Source organism: Camelina sativa, chromosome 15, assembly GCF_000633955.1.
Source record: "Camelina sativa cultivar DH55 chromosome 15, Cs, whole genome shotgun sequence".
Lineage (NCBI taxonomy): Eukaryota > Viridiplantae > Streptophyta > Magnoliopsida > Brassicales > Brassicaceae > Camelina > Camelina sativa.
In genome coordinates, this window is record NC_025699.1 from 26,832,246 (window position 1) to 26,853,052 (window position 20,807).

Genomic DNA, 20,807 nt, shown 5'->3' on the forward strand with positions numbered 1-20,807 from the left:
TTTTTTTTTTTTTTTTTTTTGGCTCTCCTCTTCTTACGGGTAATCATTTCCTCATCGCTCTCTCCCCTTCTTTCACTCCCCTATCAAACCCAACATATAATAGTTAACCTATAAATTTCATTCTTTGTTTTGTACTCCCTCTGTATCAGAATAGATGATGTTGTAGAATTTTATTTTGTATCAGAAAAGATGATTTTCTATATACTTTTATCAATTAATGGTAAAAGATTGCAAATTTCAAGAATCATTAAATGAGAATTTAAAAGTTTGATGAAATACTATTAGTTAATAATTATAAAAATATGTTATTATAAATAAATAATACACTTATTGCTAGACATTAAATATTTTTCTTGATTAATGTAAAAATACTAAAACATCATCTATTGTGATACAGAGGGAGTATTTATTAAACATAATTGGAAAATTTTAACTTTAAACTACGGGTTTTAACAAACTGATTGAGTACTAAACCCCACAAACATAATGACCAATCATCTATTTTATATACAAAATTTAGAAAAGTTGCGGCGGTAATCTAATTTTGGATATTTAAATTCTAAGTTGCATGAAATCGGAAACGGATATGTTAAAAAACGTGGAAACGGATTTTACAAAAGATGACAACAAAAGTTAAATTACTTTATGTCAAGAAAAAGGGTATATGATACATTGTTAGAAAAAAGTAGAAAAATGGTAGAAAAGGGAATTGAACGAATAGGGATTTGAGATGAGAAGATCATTCCATATCTCTCATATACAACACATCGACGCTTTTCATTGATATAAAGTGTCATACTCAAATAGAGCACAAAGCCTTTTTCTTCTCTCTTTCTATTGATTTTAAGAAAGTGATCCCTAAACCCACGTGTTCTTTCATTATCTCCTTCTCTTTCGTTCTTCCATTTTAATTATGTATCGGATAAAAAAATCGTAAAAGATTAAAAAAAAAGACTCGAGCTCTGCTCTTATAGAAAGGTACAACCAACACCTTCAAAGATCAGATTAGCAAACACCTCATTCATATAAGTCACTCGTGTTCGAAAGACTTGAGTAAACGATAAGTTGGTGATCAGTCAAAATTTTGAAAAACTCATTCGTACTATTTGTTATTGAAACAATATTCACAAAAAAAAAAAACATATATAAATGTAGTATGATAACTTGGTCAAATCAATCATCGATTACTAATACTACTATATATTATATATATGCTCTCGTAGATCGAAATTCTTTAGTCACATCAGTTGGAAAACTGTATGGGAACAATACATAAAGCTAAACAAACCACAGAACAATTCACACTAAACCAAAAATCATACTGTAATATACATTATACAATTTCAGAAACTGACAAATACATAGAAACAAAAATAGATAAATACCCAGACATAAGATTGTCTGAAAACAAAAAAAACTCAGGAAGATATGTTAATATTGTACAAATTTTATATTTATGTGGAAAATTGGTTAATTAATGAAAAGAATCCATAAAATTTCAGCTTCAGAAGTAGAAGAAATTAACCTTAGTTTCTACTAGAACGTGGCTTTCCTCTTCTCTCGCTTGATGGCCAGTCTCCAGAGTCATTGTGCTCACTGCTTCTCTCAGCATTATAGTAACCTCTTGAGTCATAACTATTGCCTCCTCCTCTACGTCCATGTCCTTTTCGGTTTGTGCCGTTATGGATGTTTGATCCCGAGGACCTTGCAGAAGAACCAGAGCGGTTCAGCTCTAATGACAGTGGCTCGATACCTTGCAAATCAGGCTCTGGGGTGAACCAAACCGGGCGTTTCGACTCATCCATTTTCCTAAATGTGATTGATATCCTGTTGAAAATAAACAGGAAGAAACCACTTATATGAGGATACTGATGTTTGTTCATACAAGGAATTGTGATGCAACAAAATATATATCAAACCTTTTTGTAGGAACTGCAGGTACACAATGCTTAGCTACATCAGCTCCATTTCCATTTAACACCAGAACTGATCTGAAATATATCCAAATATCAATGTCCTTGTTTTCATACTATTGGACAAGGGATGGCGAAAATTTTTGGTATTGGGAATTCTTATAGAACTTGCTTACCCCACAGGAAGCGGTAGTGAGTACGAACCCGAGAATTCACCAGGACCCTCGACTCTAAGGTTAGAGCCAAATAGAATATCACATTCACTGAGGAAAGAGATGGTGCAGAACGGACGGAGAAATTCATGGTTGTCTATGTGAGGAGGTATGCAGTCATCTTCGTCATAGATGTTGACAATGCAGCTATCAGGAACACAAGTTGGAGGCAGAACATGCCATAGAACCAACCTTCTAATGATTACTTTGAAAAGAGGAGGTAATGGATCCACTTCTTCACGTTTCAGGATACCAGGTGGGTTTCCAGCTCTATCCTATCAACACATAACAAGGTTAAACTCCTCATTCATTTTGTAAGAAATGAAACAGATAAAACGAGTCATATTACGTACTATAGCGTAGTTGTAACAGCAGCCAAATTGAATAGTCTCACGTCCTTTGCCTCTCATATACTTTCGTGGAGCAGTAAATGTGCGCTCTACAGAAGAGAGAACAAGACAAGATTCAGATTCGAATATGAGGTCAAATTAAGATAAGAGCAGTTTCCAGATCCAAACCAAGAAGCTACCTTTAAGTTGTCCTCTTCGACCCTTCTCTTGCAGTTGATACACTAAATCAACAATCCGTTTCTGCTCCACTGCGCTAAAAACACCAGTGTGCAACTCAAGTCCCTCAAGCACATTAATGATTCTCCCCTTAACTCTCTCCAAACAAATGAAATCTTTCTTTCTCTTCACAAGCATCAGCCTGAGATTCTCTCTCTGATCTCTAGACAACGTAGTCTTCTGGGGAGTCTTCATCGAACTCGAATCAAAACCTTTCCTACCCGAATCCCTATTCTCCTCTTCATCCTCCTCATCTTCGAACTCATCCTCTTGTGTCATATCAGCCCAAGACATTCGAGGGCTTGATGTTTCAACAACAGCTGGTCGGGAAGGCAGTACACTACTAGAAGCTTTAGCAAAGGAACCAAATACAATTCCACTCTCGTTCCAACTACCTAACGAATGGTTATCACAGTCTTCGACGTCTTCAAAATCTTCATTAGACTTCCCATCATAATTATCATCCACATTGTTACTTGTTCTCAACACTGAACAAGAACCAGCTTTACACTCTCCATCACCTTTATCTGCGTTACTACAATGTTCTACACAAAAGGAAACACGATTCCTCATAAGCAACAACTACACATAATTCACAAAATAAACAACGCTACTCTCTAAGCCTTCCTATTTGTTCCAAAACCCTAAATTTGGCAACCTTATCACTGAGCAGAGCATCAATAAAAAAATGCAGAATCAAGTACGGTGTCACAGAGAAATCTATTACAGAAAATATCAATTTCGCCATGAAACTATCACTCCTAAGAAAGAGTTGAGAATCCATTTACCTGGGTCAAGAGAGCGGATTCGATTGGAGAGAAGGTGATTACAGTCCTTGCATAGATCTTTAGATAAGAATGGTAGCCAATTCGTCAAAAACTCCGAAACGATCTTCAGTTCCGACGGCTGGTACTGCCGGAGAAATGGGTCTTCTTCCATTTTTTTTCTTTCCCCTGGCTCGATTCCGATCGTACAATCGTACTGATGATTTCTAAGTCCACACGATTTGAAATCGAGCCAGTGAATGATTCTTCTGTGATTGTATTAGCTCACTTGTAAATTCAAGAACCAAACAAGGGTAATCTCGGTATCATACCGCCGCCGATTAAAGCTTCTGGGCCATTTTGGTTTCCCAAAAGCCCATTAATTTCGAATGGCCACGTGTCCAGAAATGAGTGGGTCAAAGGATTTTAACGGTTGAAGATGAAAAAGCTTATCTTTTTATTTAGCAAAAATCGTTTCTTTCTTCATCAAAGCTTTCATCAACACACACAGAATGAAAACTCTCCACTTTTTAGCTCCCAATGTTATCAATCTGAAGCAGCAACAATCTTACGCACAAAGCCAGTTCATGTTGCATCGTAACAACCGACGAACTCTATCGATAAACTGCGTAAACAGTGGTGGTGATGATGAGAAGAAGATTTCTCAGCCGTTCGATGGGGTGGAGATAAGGTTCAAACGAGGATCGAGAAAGAAGATTAGGGAAGAGGGTTTAGGAGAAGGAGGAGGAGGGCAAAACAGTAAGAAAAAAGAGACTGTTCAAAAGCCATGGGAAGAGATGACATTGAATGAGAAGGCACTGGAGCTTTACGTTGGAGAGAAAGGTTTGTTGTTTTGGCTCAACAAATTGGCTTACGCATCGATTTACATTGTCATTGGAGGTTGGATTCTTTTCCGGTTTGTCGGACCGGCGTTCAATCTTTATCAGCTCGATACACCGCCTCTTGATCCTAAAAACATCTTGAAGGGTTAAAAAAGGTTTCTCAACTTTTCAAACATTTTGAGGTTGTATTTAAGTTTAGTTTTTGAGTAGCCAAACCGGAAACAAAAGCAAACAGAGAGATTGAGAATTTTAATGAGTGGTTTATAGATACACTGTGTTATGCCCACTAAAGAACACTCTTCATGATTCTTCAAGATTGTTTTGATCCTGATCAAGAATATCTCGTTTTGTCTTGCACCTAACATGAAAAAAGAAAAGAGATTGTCATTGGCTTATGTTTAACTTAACTCAATGTAAGCCAGAAGAGACTTCATCATCATCAAATAGGTGAAACTCACCTATTGCACTCTGATCGAGATGCATAATTGTGATTCTTGCAATTTGTACACATCCAGTCTCCATCACGCCATTGTTTTGCTCTATGTAATTAGTCAAAGTAAAGAACTGGGAAGATTACACAACGTTCTTCAAGAGATTATGGAAAATGTTTAAGAAACAATGTAGATTAGAGAGATCAATTCTGTACCCCTTCCCAAGTAAACCAGCTGTTGAATGTTGCTGTAGAAATGGAAGAGGAAGTTGCCAATTTGAGATCCTGCCAGGGCTCGTACCAGGTAAAGATGCATATATTGCTAAATGTGGTTGCATGCTTGTCTGCACAAGAGCCAGAAGAAACATAGGTTAAAGTTGATGCAGAATGAAAATATTATGAATGTGTTACTCATCACTTTATGCGCTCTAGTTCCTTACATATCCTTGATTCAGTCTTTTGCTATCCCATTCATGAGCCAAAGCTTCTGATGCTAATCTCTTTGTTCCAAGGGCTGTAACCAAAAACAAACTTCCCCAAAATGAAAACTCGTTTCTCAAGGAATTCACAGCATCGATATGTGTTCAAATAGACAAAAGCCATACCTAGTGGAGCTGTTTCATTGCACTTTTTGCACTGCAGGGACATTACAAAACAGAAACGTGTAAACAACCAAGCCAGAATTTGCAAGTCGGTTTTGCATTTTGAACACACTTCCTCACCTGAATACGAGAGGAATAATTATGAAAACCACATCTGCAGATCCAGTCACCGCTTCTCCATTCATTAAGAACCGAAGCTTGATTTGCAGCGTTAGGGAATGCGAGCAAGGAACCAGGTTGATCAACTGGCTGAGGTCCACGGGTGAAGTAATGGAGATGAGTCTGAAGAGAAGCTCCAGGGATTGCAAGTGCTGACAATGCTGCTACTTCCTTAGGTTGCCCGCATTTTTTGCACTTTTCTCGTGATGCATAATTGTTGTTAGTGCAACCTATTGCCACACCACACCACACACACCAAACACAGCACGAAGAAGATACGCACGCACGCACACCACAACACACCCACCAGCAATTTCCATATACACACATAACACAGAATACACAAAACATACCTCAACCTAGTTTATAAGTAAAGCCCCCCTATAATATTCACAATTCCAATCTAATGAATCCTCAAATGGAAAAGGGCACTTGATAGTTTAAGGATTTGAACTCAGAACTCATGATTCAGATCAATCCTAGTTTTGCTTCTAGTTCATTAGCACAGTTGAAGAAACTAATTCACCACTGATTTCGAAATTGTATGTAATGATCGAAAGAAACAAATATTGAGTTGACACAAGGAGAAAGAACGAACCAGTGCAGATCCAATCTCCGATACGAGGAAGCCACTTAGAGTTTGGAGAAGTATTGTTATCCATGAACAGACGAGGCTGCTTGCATCTGTTACAGAATGATCTAAACGCGTAATTCCTGTTTCTGCAACCTGAACATTCCCAATCACCTTCTCTTCCGTCTCCCATTCCTTCTTCTTCCCGGAACAATTCCAGTACGTACTCTCTCCGGCGACGAATCAATCAGAGAGGAGGGATGAAGAAAGCTGACATAAATGGGCCAATATTGGGTAAAACTGACCCGGCCCATTAGGCCCATTTAGTTTTCCAATCATCGTTCTTCTTCTTCTTCAGTTTCATCCTTCGATTTTCCAAAACTTATCAGTGATTTGAAGTTTCTCTAGATCGAGTTTTGGGTTCAGATCGAGTTGTCTCTGCTGTTTTTTTGTTCATTGTTTACCTGAAATTTCTCAGAACTAATTTCGTGGAATCACCCTAATCTCGATCTGAGATTTGCAGAGACGATACATAGAGGAATAGCTCAGAATCTCCCTAGCTTCCATGGCTCTCAATCTCCGTCAGAAACAGACTGGTAAATTTCTCTCTCCCTAATTCTATGTATGTGAATGATAGAGATTGTGTTCGATCTATTTGTGAATTAGGATGAAGTTAAGAGTAATTGTTGATGTTGGATCTTTGATCTCTCTCTATCTCTCGGTTTGCAGAATGTATAATCCGGATGTTGAATCTAAACCAACCTTTGAATCCAAGTGGAACTGCGAACGAGGAAGTTTACAAGATCTTGATCTACGACAGATTCTGCCAGAACATACTATCACCATTGATCCATGTCAAGGATCTGCGTAAGCATGGTGTTACACTCTACTTTCTCATTGACAAAGATCGAAGACCTGTTCACGATGTTCCCGCTGTTTACTTTGTTCAGCCTACTGAATCTAACCTCCAGAGGATCGTAGCTGATGCTTCTAGATCTCTCTACGATACTTTTCATCTCAATTTCTCGTCTTCCATCCCTCGCAAGCATCTTGAAGAGCTAGCTTCTGGTGCTCTTAAGTCTGGCTCTGTTGAGAGAGTCTCGAAAGTGCACGATCAGTATCTGGAGTTTGTGACTCTGGAAGATAATTTGTTCTCTCTGGCTCAGCAATCTACCTATGTTCAAATGAATGATCCAAAAGCTGGGGATAAAGAGATCGAAGAGATTATCGAAAGGGTCGCTAGTGGTTTGTTCTGTGTCTTGGTAACGCTTGGTGTTGTCCCTGTTATCCGTTGCCCTCGTGGTGGACCGGCAGAGATGGTGGCGTCTTTGTTGGATCAGAAACTTAGGGATCATCTTTTGTCTAAGAATAATCTCTTTACTGAAGGTGGTGGGTTCATGAGCTCGTTTCAGCGTCCTCTCTTGTGCATTTTCGATAGGAACTTTGAGCTCTCGGTTGGGATTCAGCATGATTTCAGGTACCGGCCTCTTGTTCATGACGTTCTCGGCTTAAAGCTGAACCGATTGAATGTTCAGGGAGATAAAGGAGGAATGAAATCGTTTGAGATTGATAGTGCGGACCCGTTCTGGTCAGCAAACAGTTCTCTGGAGTTTCCAGAGGTCGCTGTGGAGATTGAAACCCAGTTGAACAAGTACAAGAGAGACGTCGAAGAGGTTAACAAGAGAACTGGAGGCGGGAGCGGCGCTGAGTTTGACGGGACTGATCTGATTGGAAATACCAAACATCTCATGAACGCTGTGAACTCGCTCCCGGAGTTAACCGAGAGAAAGCAAGTGATTGACAAACACACCAACATCGCAACTGCGCTCTTAGGACATATCAAGGAGAGATCTATTGACGCTTTCACTAAGAAAGAAAGCGACATGATGATGAAAGGTGGAATCGACAGAGCCGAACTTATGGCTGCCCTGAAAGGCAAAGGGACAAAGATGGACAAGCTCCGGTTTGCAATCATGTACTTGATCTCCACAGAAACCATAAACCAGTCCGAAGTTGAAGCCGTGGAAGCAGCATTGAATGAAGCTGAGGCTGATACAAGTGCGTTTCAGTACGTGAAGAAGATCAAATCCTTAAACGTGTCTCTTGCTGCTTCTTCAGCGAACTCAGCGAGCAGAAGCAACATTGTAGACTGGGCCGAGAAGCTTTATGGACAGTCTATAAGTGCGGTGACTGCAGGAGTCAAGAATCTGTTATCTAGTGATCAACAGTTGGCGGTGACTCGAACCGTTGAAGCTTTAACAGAAGGAAAACCAAACCCAGAGATCGACTCTTACCTCTTCCTAGACCCAAGAGCTCCAAAGTCTTCTAACTCAGGTGGTAGCCACGTGAAGGGACCGTTTAGAGAAGCTATAGTGTTCATGATCGGTGGAGGTAACTATGTTGAGTATGGGAGTTTGCAGGAGCTGACTCAGAGACAGCTAACCGTAAAGAACGTTATATATGGAGCCACTGAGATTCTAACAGGAGGTGAATTGGTCGAGCAGCTTGGAGTTTTGGGAAAGAAGATGGGATTGGGTGGTCCGGTCGCTTCATCGTCATTGTCTGGTCACTGATCAGTAATTACGCACTGTTTGGTTTTTATTTTTATTTTGGCTTTTAAGAGAGGTTTTTTTTTAGTTTTCTTTCTACATCAATGAAAAAATCAAATTTATAACAATCTCGTCGTATTCATTTGTGNTTTTTTTTTTTTTTTTTTTTTTTGTGAAATATGATCAAATTTTATTGATAAATTTATTGGGTTAATTTGGTAATGCAGTAGGTACAGTATGTTAATAAATTTAATTAAATTTTAAGATCCTTCTAATCCTATTACAAAAAAAATCTATGATATTTTAATATCATACCCATAAAAGAAAGCAAAAAAAAAGAAAAGGAGAAATTAAATAAAAGTAAGAGGGAGCAACAAAAGCAAAGTAGCTTGGTTGGTCCTTTTTTTCTCATTTCCTGTAATTTGTCTTCGTCTCCACCTTCCAATCTCACCCGCTCTCCTCGGAAACCACAGCGACGGACGGAGGACAATATCTTCGCCTCTAATTTGCTCCTGAAAATCAGGAATCAGCCGGAGCGAATCTCGAACCTTATGATCTCGACTTGTGAGGATCCCTCTTTTTCCTTTTTTCTTTCATTGTATAATAATAAATCTTCAGCTCTTTTAAGTTTTTTTTTTTTTTCCCCCGATCGATTTCGATTTCTCTAGGATTGAGTCGATTAAATCATACGGTTTCACGCCAGAAAAAATTATCGATTCTCTCTCGTTTTATTTCAATAGCTCAGATGATTGAAGATGATAATTCAACAGTTAATAACGCTCTCTCTCTCTGTTTTTTTAGTGGCTTGTGTTTGACCCAGCCCAAATCATGATCACCTTTGTCTTGATCTCTGTTTTGTTGATTGTTTTAAACTTAAAACGAAGCTAAAAAGGCTTATGGGTTGAACTCATCTTTACCATTGTTTTGAAGCTAGATCTGCTTCTTTGTTTTGTTTGGGTTTAAAGCTTTCTTCTTTCTAACTTATTTGCAGGCTGAAGAGGCTGGGGATGGCTGGTAAAGAGGATACTACTAATCTATCTGCACAAGAGTCTTTGATCAAGGAAGCCACTGAGTTATGGAAGAGTGAATTGGAATCTCGTCGGTTGCAGGTAGATAGTTTAGAAGCTGAACTTGTGGATGTCAAGGCTTACCTTGAGTTTCGTTCTGAAGAAGATGCCAGGAAGGAATTAGGTGTTCTTTCCGGTAGGGTCAGATCGACTGCTACAATGTTGCGCTATTTGAGATCAAAAGCTAGAGTCTTGGCTATTCCTGATCTACCGAATGTGGAACAGATCGAACTGAATGAGAAAGATGGTGGTTCATCATCTTCTGCAGGGGATAGGAGCACTAATCCTGAAACCAATAGGTGGTACCGTGGCTCCTTGGGTGTAGAGGATGGAGCTTATACTAATGAGATGCTCCAATCCATAGAGACTGTGACTGATGTGCTGGAATCTCTTGTGAGGAGGGTTACAGCAGCAGAATCTGAGTCGGCTGTTCAAAAGGAGAGGGCACTTTTGGGCGAGGAAGAAGTCAGTAGGAAGACAGTCCAAATCGAGAATTTGGCCTTGAAGTTAGAAGAGATGGAAAGGTTTGCTCATGGGACTAATAGTGTTCTAAACGAAATGCGGGAAAGGATTGAGGAACTAGTTGAAGAGACGATGAGACAGAGGGAGAAAGCTGTGGAAAACGAAGAGGAGCTTTCTCGTGTGAAGAGAGAGTTTGAGTCGCTTAAAAGCTATGTCAGTACTTTTACCAATGTTAGAGAAACACTTCTTTCTTCGGAGAGACAATTCAAAACCATCGAGGAGCTCTTTGAACGGTCAGTCCTCATATCTTCTTTATGCAACTATTTCATCACTCTTCCATTTGTTCCAATTTTGTGAATGGTGAAGCAGGCTGGTTACTAAGACGACGCAATTAGAAGGCGAGAAGGCACAAAAGGAGGTTGAAGTTCAGAAACTGATGGAGGAGAACGTGAAACTGACGGCACTTCTCGACAAGAAAGAAGCTCAGCTTCTAGCATTGAACGAACAATGCAAAGTCATGGCTCTGAGTGCATCAAACATATGAATTTTTTGCTATCTTTCTTTGCATTGTTGTTGACTCATCATCTCTTGTTATTACATGAGACAATGCTTTCACAGAAGTAGATGATGCATATCTTCTTCCTTCATTGTTCCTTTGTTTTCAGATAAAAGCAAAACATTCTTGTAATCTGTAGATTCTTATTATGGCCCTTATGGATGATGCATAACCAAAAAAATGCTCAGTCCTTGTTTCTTTTACTCCCAAAAACGACAGGTAGTTCTTACGTCCGTATATAAGATAGCCCAAAGTTTTGATACAGATTGCCAACGTGGAGAAATTGTAAATGACGTGGCAGATAGGATTACCCAATGTATTTTATCCACGTGTCATACGCAATGACGTGGCTCTCTGTTCCGGACGACTTGACTTGTGTTGAAGTGTTTTATCTCTAAAACCCCAAATCAATCGTTTTGGTTTCCCTCCTCTGCGAACTGCGATCGGCGTAAGAGAAAAAAAGAGTTGAACAGTGCGATTGCGAAAGCAATTTCTTCGGTTCCGATGGAGTCTGATATGGAGGTTATGTCTGAAACTGATGCGTCTCCTCCGCAGAAGCTACGTATGTTCGGAATGGGTAGAACAATTGATGATCGCGAAGATGAGGTACTTTGTTCTGTTGTGGATAAAACCCTAAAAAATGCCACCTTTGATTCTTTCTCCGATGAAAGATTTTTTTAGGTTTTCGTTTCCTCAGTTTCTCATGTCTTCGATTATGCATGAAAACTATGAAATTTATCGTCTTGGGAGATTTTGAAATGTTCCTGGTTCTGGATTTTTTTAATGTGATTTGGTAGAGTGTGAGAAGAAGGATCAGAGATGTTGAAGTTTATCTTCCAATTGTCTGTGGATCGGTTGCTTTTTTTCTTGGAAAGAGAGCTACAGAGTGAGTGATGTTCTCTCTTTTTTTCATGTTTCGAGTTCAAGAGTTGTTATGGTAATGCTGCAATGTTTGAGCTTTCTTTTTGGGTTCGATGTTTACATGAATTAGATATCGAACACATAAGTGGACTGTGTATGTGCGTGGAGCAACAAATGAGGATCTTGGTGTGGTTATCAAGCGGGTCATCTTCCATTTGCATCCAAGTTTTAAGAACCCAACTAGAGTGGTTGATTCTCCTCCCTTTGCATTGACTGAGTGTGGTTGGGGAGAATTCAAAATCGACATTACTGTTTTCCTCCATACTGATGTCTGTGAAAAGAAGTTGGATTTGTGAGTTTCCTCATGTGTGATTGTGAATTTTCAGTGGTTTAAGTTGTGGTTTATATATATATATCTTAGGATTTATTGGACTTTTTTGCAGGTCTCATGTCTTAAAGCTGAACCCGGAGAATGAATATGGTTCTGTTCCTAAGTCTATCAAGATACCAGTTGTCGCTGAGTCTTACAATGAAATTGTCTTCCCTGATCCTTTTGAGAGTTTCCTCACCCGTGTTTATAATCACCCTGCTGTGCACATATCTAACCTTCCAGATGGTTTCAACCTGCGTCCTACAGGTACATTCTTGTTCTGGTGTCTAGTGAAAGAACAGTTTTTTGCCAGAGGCAAGGTCAATTCTCACATTTGTAATGTTGCAGGAGTTGCTGATACTTATCATCAGTTGAGAAATGGAGACACTAAGGATCATCCACTCAGTCAATGGTTTTGGACGTTTTCAGAAGCAGATGAGCTTTTTCAACTTACTGCAGCTCGTCAGAAGGTTTCTGCATTACTAGTTCACTTTCCATTTCTTAGGTTTATTGTTTCAATGATTGAATTGCTCACATTTAACGTGGATTTCTTAAATGATACAGCTACAATTTCCTCTGCTCAAACTTAAATAGCAGTTACACTTGGGGAGTATTCTTGTTTGGCTTTGTGACAAAGCCTTTGTTTTGATTTTTATAGAATTGTGTTAGAAATTCTTATTAACCGACTGTATGTATAATCTAATAGGTGCAAGCTGATATCGCCAAGCTAAAACGACAGCTGATCATGGTAGATGGGCAACCTGAAGGACTTTAGTCTTCCCCTGGCTACTAATGTTGATGATCATAGAGGAGTTTGCGCAGAAATTTTTTGTGATACCGTTAACAAATCTCGATGGGGGTTTAAAAACCTGAGATGTCTTAATATCTGAGCAACTGTGCTAAATGTTAGAACATGTAAAAAAAGAACCTATTTGTAGTCAATATCGGTGTCTGTACCTACAAAGTACTAATGCTTATCTTTTTGTTCATTTTGTTTGCTTCTTTGTTACAAGTTTCTCTCAAACATAAGCATCATAGGTTTGCTAACACCGAGTTACTCCTCGTTGCTGAACATGTGAAAACACAACTTACACCTAACATTTCTAAATGGTTTGTTTGATTTCATCATGTTGTTTGACATAGTATCCTAAAAAGGTAAAGCTCTGTGTCTTTCATGCTTTCATTGGATTGCAGAGGAGGCATTGAGAAACCGGTATCGTCTACTAATTGTCATTTTCATAGGAAGATTGAGTCGAATTTAGGCATTTGCAGACTTGTTTAGTTTATAGAAGAGACACACATTCACTTCTTATTGGGAGGGGACCTTGACAATGACGTTTATCAGGCTCTTGCTATGTGAAATTCAAAAAAATCACATGTGACCTTGGAAACCGAAAGAGAGAGAGAGAGAGAGAGAGAGAGAGAGAGAGAGAGACAAAGATGTCGAAATCATTGTTTCTCATTGTGGCCATAGAACATGGGAAATGAACTTCCCCACTTTAGGGTTATCCAAGAAATGAAACTGGTGGCTCAAAGTTGAAGGTGAAGAATATATGTCTGCTTATGTATTATGACCCCTCTTTGCTTAGGTGGTGTTGCTGGTGGTGTTTTAGGTTTTTGGATAGTACCCACATGGGAGAGTCTTATGATTTCAAGACAATGGACCCTTCACATTTCAGCCTCTTCTTCTTTTTCTTGCCTCTTCTATTTCCAATTCCTTGTCTTCTTCTTGTTTCTTTTTTTAATCTATTTCCCCCCCCCCCCCCNCCCCCCCCCCCCCCCCCAACCTGTTTTTCTATGAATATCTGCCAACACACCCTCCAAACAACATCTTTACCCTCAATTTGCAAAAGATACAGATCAAACACACAAAATCGAAATTAAACTCATAAACTAGTGATGCTACTTTAAAAATTTGAAAATTATAAATAATATATCAAATCTAAACTTTCATGACGAGAAGTGTAAATATATTCTTCGAATTTGAAAACTTAATATATGTTACTTATGTCAAAAACAAAAAAATGTTACTTGTAGTTTTGTCCCAAAATATACATAAATTCAACTTTCTTGTAGTTTTGTCCTAAAATATACACAAATTTAACTTACACCTAACATTATTTGCAAGTTAGAGTAAATTTGTAAAAAATAAAGTGCTATTTATTTTTGTGTTAATTCTTGAGGTGTTTATGTTTAACATGCGACTTTCTGTGATCATATCTATATATTTTTTTTAAAATCTTATAATCTGTGCTTAATTATATAAATTAAAATTTATTAATAGAACATGCAACAACTAAATTAAAAGCTGGGGTGACTGAAAAAATCCTTAGAAAAAAAGATTCACGAACTATCAAATTTTTTCAAAACTCAAGATCCGACCACCAGTACAAAATCTCATAAAATTTCTAACCAAAAACTTAAAAATTTGTTGATTACTTATAGTTTTATGATTTTTAATTTAAATAATATATACAAATTATAAAACATAGAAAAATTTCTTGATCAATAAAGAATATAAAATCAGTATATTAAAAGATGTGACAATTAGACTAATGAGAGAAGGGGAAAAAAAATGAATGAGTTTCATTCCAACCAGTTATAATTGAACGGATTGAATCATTTTCTTAACTTATTCATCTCAAATAATAAAAATATAATAAATACTTATTCAACTCTTTTAACTTCTTAGTTTAAATCATCCATTTGAATTCAAGGGAAGATTTATCAATCATAGATTCGAAGGTGTTGGGGCTTTCGGTTGATGTCAACGAGGAATGAATTGATAGTGTCTCCGAGTTACAACCACAACAGGTGGCGCCATCGGTCACATCATCTCATTGTCCCACTCTTCGATCCCACACCACTCATCTTTTTGACTTTTCTTTACTTGTATTTTTCTTGTTCCGACTAATCTTTTTGTTTCTCTTTGTACATAATAGTTGAATAAAAGTGATCTAATAAGTGACATCGCTTTTGATTCGGATTGGCTTAAAAGTGAAATAACAATAAGGACGGCCAAGAAATTACCAAGGTTTTATACTAAAAAAACGTTTCTAGTATGCTTTTGATTGATTATGAATTGTAAAAAAAAAATTGGTAACAAAAAAACATCTAATATGGACTTTCAAGTGATTTAAAAAAAAAAAAAAGTGAAACAGTGGTGATTCAGTCACAAGGGTGTAGAACAAAATCTCTATCTATTGGATATACATTTTTGGTCACTATTGTAAAATCTGAAATGTTTACTTTAAAGATTAGTTTTGTCTTAGATCTAGATGACATTGTTCGAAGAGAGAAATAAAAACAAAAAAAAATAACAACAACATGTCCTCTTATGTTTTTTGTTTTTGATGAGGGAAAATATTTTTTTTTTTTATCTCTGTTACGTTTTCAATACTGTACAATTGTAACTAACAAAATACACTTGTACGTATATGCAAAATAAAGACAATGGTTTTGCGCAATCTTTTATGTCGAGTCCTTATATATCTATATCTCGTCAAGTACGTACTTTTGTTACAACTTACAAATCTCTTTTACTTCGTCCGTAATCTATGTACAACTGTACATTAAATAGATATGTATCTAACGGGGCCATTGGCTCATTTATATGATATTTAAAGGTACGTAAGAGAAGAAAATAAACATTTGTTTTGTAAACTTGTCGAAAAATACTTAGGTTCACCCCTAGGGGTGAACCTCTCCATTCACCCCCTCTTCTCTCAGCCAATCAAAATCTTCCATCTAATATTTCATTTAAAAAATAAATAAAAATTAAATTAAAAAGCAACCCAAATTAAGGAAACAAATTCTGTATACTTTTAATTAAAGAAAGTTAAATATTTGGCTTGGTTTAGATTTTTAAACTAGAGTAAAATTATATGTCGGTTTGGGTTTACAAATGAAGTGGTTAGGGTTTAGATTTTACAATTAAAACGAAATTATATGTCGGTTTGGGTTTACAAATGAGGTGGTTAGGGTTTAGATTTTACAATTAGAACGAAATTATATGTCGGTTTGGGTTCACAAATGAGATGGTTAGGGTTTAGATTTCATATATATCGGTTTGGGTTTATTAAAAAGCGGTTTAATTTTTTAATTTTATAATAATGTATACAGATTTTATTTCTTTATTTTATAAGGGGGTGAATGGAGAGGTTCACCCCTAGGGGTGAACCCAAGTATTGTTCAAACTTGTCTTAGTATGTAAAGGCAATAAGGAGACATTGTAGGGCAATGTTATAGTCCCTACCAATCTTTGTTTTTGTATACATTCTTTCACAGTTTTTATTGCATCTCTCTCTTGTCCTTGTTGGTTCTGTCCTCGATGTTTTATTTGCCCTCACCTCCTACATCTCACATGATTTTGCTTTCACAAAAACAAAGAATCTAGCTAGGTGTCCTAATGAATCAAAACAGGAAATTTGATTGGTTTAATTAGTTTTTTTCTTCATATATGATTTATATACATATCATTACTATATTTTTCTAAAATATGTGATTAGCTTTAGGAAGTTCATTTTCATCGGACTTTAGTCTCTAGAATACATTGTACCCGCCATCTTAATTTGGAAGGCCTAGTGAAACTAGAACTCGAATCCATGTACGGGGTTCATGCTTTGCCACAAATTCACAAACTAATTTTGTAATTTTTTCCCCAAAATATACATATACGTGTTTACGTGTGTTTTAATTGATTTTTATCCCAATGCAAAATCACTCCATGTGTTACTATACTGGTTAGTCGTTGTTTTTTATTTTGTGGGTACAAGATACATAAAAATCTAATCACAAATTTTGTCAACGTCATAAATAATCAACCTAATCATGATTTAAAATTTTTGTAATGTAACCAAATTATGAAGGTATACAGTTTTTAATTTTATCCACTGTTATTTGTTTAGTCAACATAATTTGATATTTTGTCCTTGTTTACATGCAAATTTGAATGTTATAACATACATTTAATACATAATACAAGTATATGATATTATTGTCACTATTTGGTCAACGTCATAAGTAACCAAACCTATTTATTTATAATCAATAACTACACTACCCAATTTGATGACAAAAGAAAAAACTATACCACCCAATTTGTAAAGGTATAGTAAAAGACTGCATCAACTATCATCAATCTATTAATTTATTAGCCTTCTAAACTGTCCATATAAATACTTCTCCATTGTACCCCTTACCTCCATATCATTCTTCAATCAAAAACTAAATCCACCAAAAAAACAAAAAAGAAGAAAAGAAAAGAAAGAACAATGGCAATAAAGAGATCGAGCAAAGCAACGTTGTCTCAAACAGCATCTATCAAGCAAATGGTAAAGAGATGCTCGAGTCTAAGAAAGATGAAGAACCAAGAAGATGATCTTCCTCAAGACGTGCCAAAAGGTCATTTTCCGGTTTACGTTGGACAGAACCGAAGTCGGTACATCGTTCCCATTTCTTGGCTCGACCACTCCGAGTTCCAAACTTTGCTCCGCCTAGCTGAGGAAGAGTTTGGGTTTGACCATGATATGGGTATAACCTTGCCTTGTGATGAAGTCTTCTTCAGGTCTCTTATCTCCATGTTTAGATAAAGCTCGATCTTCTTAGATTCATGAAGATAAATCCAAAAACAAGAAACAAACAAGTCAGTTTTAAGGATTTTCTGATTAAGACGGAAGAACATGGCTAAGAAGCTTCGTTAGGCATTATTAACCCGTTTGGGTTTTTTTCATCCTTTTTCTTAAACTAAATTTGTTAGTAATCTTAATATTTTGTATTAGTTGGGGTTGGGTGGGAGTGGGAGACTTTTTTCCCTCAAGGCAACGTAAAAAGGTTGACTGATCATCTTGAGAGGATTATAGCTAGTTAACTCTCTACAAATTAATTGGTTATGATCATTGATCATCTTGTGGACTTGTGGTAACGATGTTTATGTGTTATATGAATCCGCATAGTTAATATATGTCGAGATTTTTTTTTCTATTATATACATGGATGCTCCAAGTCCAACAATTCATAACTCACATTCTTAACCTTTTAATTTGACTAAAACTAATCAACCGTATATAAACAGCCTTTTGCTTATACTAAAAACTACAAGTACAAAGACATTATTTTTGACAAATGCCAACAATGACAAAATAAATTGTCAAAAATAATGATAGAAATATATAACACATTCGATATTTTAGTCAACTCAAAAGTATTGTTATTGCTATAATGTATGTAGTATTTTATTTGTTGGAGTGTTAATTACCGTATTTGTTTCATTTCTTTTACCATGTACGTAGTCTTAGCAAGTAGTAGTAATACTCTGAAAAGATTTGATTATGTGTAATAATAATATCAATTATTGAGTCAGATTTTTATGATAGATCATTATGGTCCTACCAAACCCAGTCTCTCCACATATTTGTATCTATGCGTATTATTTATGGTTGTTACCTAAAACCAAAAGAATCTTCCGTAATATAGATTAGCTAATTTGATGTCCCCATTATGTTTATCTTGAGCAGAACACATATAGATCGCCAAACTATCATGTCCTCCTTCCTAGCAAAGCAGAATGGTATCATGATCACATTAATCTTCTTCGTACCTTAGTTATAACTTAATAACTTAGACCAGTCTACTTGACGAGTCTCTCCTTTTTTTGATGAGCTAGTCTCCCTCCCACGAGCTTTTTTATTTTATTTTATTTATAAAATGTTAAAAAGATTTTATAGAAGGCACATTACTATCATATATCTGGATTATTTAGATCGCCATACCATATTCACGAGATATATATATATATATATATATATATATATATATATATATAGAATAAGAATTTAAAAATGCATTGTCCCCTCAGAACCTAGCTCGCCCATATTATGTGTTCTTCAAACAATTGTTTATTTTTTTTGGATTAAAATATGCTATTGTTGACATCATAGATGCTAGTGGATGTATATATCATCGACCAATTAGAATTGTATAAGACTCATTGTTGTATACTTTTTATAGCATATATCAATCCCTTCTGTTCTGTTGTTATTATATATTTCATCAAAAAGATATAATAATCTATATATCTCAAACTCAAAAGTATAAGACTCATTGTTATATATATTTCATCTAGATCATCAGCTTAATATTAATTTATCTTGAGTTCAAATCAGTTTTAAGTAAATAATATTACGAGTTTTCTAATTTTGATTTCGGTTAGTCCTGGTTAACCTGAATTCATAATCCGGATAGTAACATATAAAAAATGTTCTGCTCAGATTCAGAAGCTAGCTTGCCCATATTATGTGTTTCTTCATAGAATTGTTTAATGCTATTTTGGAGGTTTTATTGGCATTAAATATGTTATTGTTGACATTATACATGCTAGTGGTTACTTACTGGTATATATATTCATTATTTTCCAATATGATCCGGTCAGCAACCGGATTAATCGGTCTGATCTGAATCCTAAATCCGGGATTGAACAAACCAAATGGGCGACTCTCTCTCTCATCAATGCGATGGGTTTGGAAGATTTGACTTATCTTTCTTAACATGGACTTTTGGCTGCGTTTAAACAGATACAACAGGCTTGGTTTCTAATGGCCCATATCAAAATAAAGATCCATAAGGGCCCATTAGGGTTTGAACAAAGGTCAGGTTGCAGGATAAAAGGGTGAATTTTACACTCATTATAGTTGGATCTCAAAACCCTAAAAAATTGTAAACATCGTCGCCGCCCCGAGAGCATTCCACCATGGGTCGTGTCATCAGAGCTCAACGTAAGGGAGCGGGTTCCGTCTTCAAATCCCACACTCACCACCGCAAAGGTCCGGCTAAGTTCCGCAGCCTCGATTTCGGCGAGAGAAATGGTTACCTCAAGGGCGTCGTGACGGAGATCATCCACGATCCAGGACGTGGTGCGCCGCTTGCTCGCGTCACTTTCCGTCATCCTTTCCGTTTCAAGAAACAGAAGGAGCTCTTCGTCGCCGCCGAAGGTATGTACACCGGTCAGTTCTTGTACTGCGGTAAGAAAGCTACTCTCGTCGTCGGAAATGTTCTCCCTCTTAGATCTATCCCTGAAGGAGCCGTCGTCTGCAACGTTGAGCATCACGTTGGTGACCGTGGTGTCCTCGCCAGAGCTTCTGGTGATTACGCGATTGTTATCGCTCACAACCCTGACAACGACACTACTAGGTTTGTTTTCTCTTATCCAATCTTTAACGAAGATTCATGAAATGCTTGTAACATTTTCAGATCTGATGATTTGTTTGGTGGTTGATTGTGAGATGTGATGGATTTGATGAATTGCTTGTATATATCATTTCCGGATTTGTCGATTGTTTAGTTTAGCTTATGTTGCTCTTTATGGAATCATTCCTTTCATTTAGAAAGTGGGATCGCTATTGTAAATGCTAATATGATATTGATTGTAGCATTTGATTCAATATCTATGATTATATAAGTATTTTGTGGTAGTTAACAATGATTTTGTTTGTTACTTTTGGTATTTCACAATGACTAATAATATATGGTATGGTTTGGATAGGGTTAAGTTGCCGTCTGGTTCCAAGAAGATTGTCCCAAGTGGATGCAGGGCTATGATTGGTCAAGTTGCTGGTGGTGGAAGAACTGAGAAGCCAATGCTCAAGGCAGGAAACGCGTACCACAAGTACCGTGTGAAGAGAAACTCATGGCCTAAGGTTCGTGGTGTGGCTATGAATCCAGTTGAGCATCCTCATGGAGGAGGTAACCATCAGCACATTGGTCACGCCAGTACTGTTAGGCGTGATGCACCACCAGGGCAGAAGGTTGGTCTTATTGCTGCAAGGAGGACTGGTCGTCTCAGAGGTCAAGCTGCTGCTTCAGCCGCCAAGGCCGACTAGAGTTATA

General features: G+C 37.0%; 8 protein-coding genes across 10 annotated transcripts in view; 6 read left to right on the plus strand and 2 right to left on the minus strand.

Moving 5' to 3' along the window:
* LOC104747627 lies at positions 1,259-3,738 on the minus strand. Its single transcript, XM_010469290.2, has 6 exons — positions 3,480-3,738; positions 2,655-3,236; positions 2,479-2,564; positions 2,090-2,400; positions 1,920-1,991; positions 1,259-1,827 (listed from the first exon to the last, which is right to left on the minus strand). Exons 1-6 carry the CDS (start codon positions 3,628-3,630, stop codon positions 1,527-1,529), a joined length of 1,503 nt encoding a protein of 500 aa, XP_010467592.1. The 5' UTR covers positions 3,631-3,738; the 3' UTR covers positions 1,259-1,526.
* Positions 3,929-4,567, plus strand: LOC104747629. Its single transcript, XM_010469292.2, has one exon. The coding sequence runs from the start codon at positions 3,968-3,970 to the stop codon at positions 4,445-4,447; it is 480 nt and encodes a 159-aa protein (XP_010467594.1). The 5' UTR covers positions 3,929-3,967; the 3' UTR covers positions 4,448-4,567.
* Positions 4,518-6,348, minus strand: LOC104747628 (E3 SUMO-protein ligase RanBP2-like). Its single transcript, XM_010469291.2, has 7 exons — positions 6,087-6,348; positions 5,450-5,718; positions 5,333-5,363; positions 5,168-5,241; positions 4,944-5,071; positions 4,756-4,836; positions 4,518-4,655 (listed from the first exon to the last, which is right to left on the minus strand). Exons 1-7 carry the CDS (start codon positions 6,250-6,252, stop codon positions 4,598-4,600), a joined length of 807 nt encoding a protein of 268 aa, XP_010467593.1. The 5' UTR covers positions 6,253-6,348; the 3' UTR covers positions 4,518-4,597.
* On the plus strand, positions 6,427-8,695 carry LOC104747630 (SEC1 family transport protein SLY1-like). The gene is made up of 2 exons (XM_010469293.2): positions 6,427-6,655; positions 6,789-8,695. The coding sequence occupies exons 1-2, from the start codon at positions 6,625-6,627 to the stop codon at positions 8,630-8,632; spliced, it is 1,875 nt and encodes a 624-aa protein (XP_010467595.1). The 5' UTR covers positions 6,427-6,624; the 3' UTR covers positions 8,633-8,695.
* On the plus strand, positions 8,971-10,827 carry LOC104747631. The gene is made up of 3 exons (XM_010469294.1): positions 8,971-9,172; positions 9,600-10,430; positions 10,507-10,827. The coding sequence occupies exons 2-3, from the start codon at positions 9,616-9,618 to the stop codon at positions 10,679-10,681; spliced, it is 990 nt and encodes a 329-aa protein (XP_010467596.1). The 5' UTR covers positions 8,971-9,172; positions 9,600-9,615; the 3' UTR covers positions 10,682-10,827.
* On the plus strand, positions 10,988-12,912 carry LOC104747632 (transcription initiation factor TFIID subunit 14-like). Of its 2 annotated transcripts, none has more exons than XM_010469295.1 (6): positions 10,988-11,299; positions 11,491-11,579; positions 11,685-11,906; positions 11,998-12,191; positions 12,273-12,394; positions 12,631-12,912. In XM_010469295.1, the coding sequence occupies exons 1-6, from the start codon at positions 11,198-11,200 to the stop codon at positions 12,697-12,699; spliced, it is 798 nt and encodes a 265-aa protein (XP_010467597.1). In that variant the 5' UTR covers positions 10,988-11,197; the 3' UTR covers positions 12,700-12,912. The 2 variants fall into 2 exon arrangements, with proteins under 2 accessions (XP_010467597.1, XP_010467598.1); XM_010469296.1 differs by having other exon boundaries at positions 12,489-12,892.
* Positions 17,104-17,700, plus strand: LOC104747633 (auxin-induced protein 15A-like). Its single transcript, XM_010469297.2, has one exon. The coding sequence runs from the start codon at positions 17,198-17,200 to the stop codon at positions 17,513-17,515; it is 318 nt and encodes a 105-aa protein (XP_010467599.1). The 5' UTR covers positions 17,104-17,197; the 3' UTR covers positions 17,516-17,700.
* LOC104747634 (60S ribosomal protein L8-1) overlaps positions 19,596-20,807 on the plus strand; it is a 3,392-nt gene continuing 2,180 nt past the window's right edge. Inside the window, exons 1-2 of one of the 2 annotated variants that reach the window (XM_010469298.2) lie at positions 19,596-20,111; positions 20,464-20,804. In XM_010469298.2, the coding sequence (XP_010467600.1) occupies positions 19,672-20,111; positions 20,464-20,800 (777 nt within the window). In that variant the 5' untranslated portion in view covers positions 19,596-19,671 and the 3' untranslated portion in view covers positions 20,801-20,804. The remainder of the gene's footprint in view (positions 20,112-20,463; positions 20,805-20,807) is intronic. The other variant, XM_010469299.2, reaches the window with a different exon arrangement.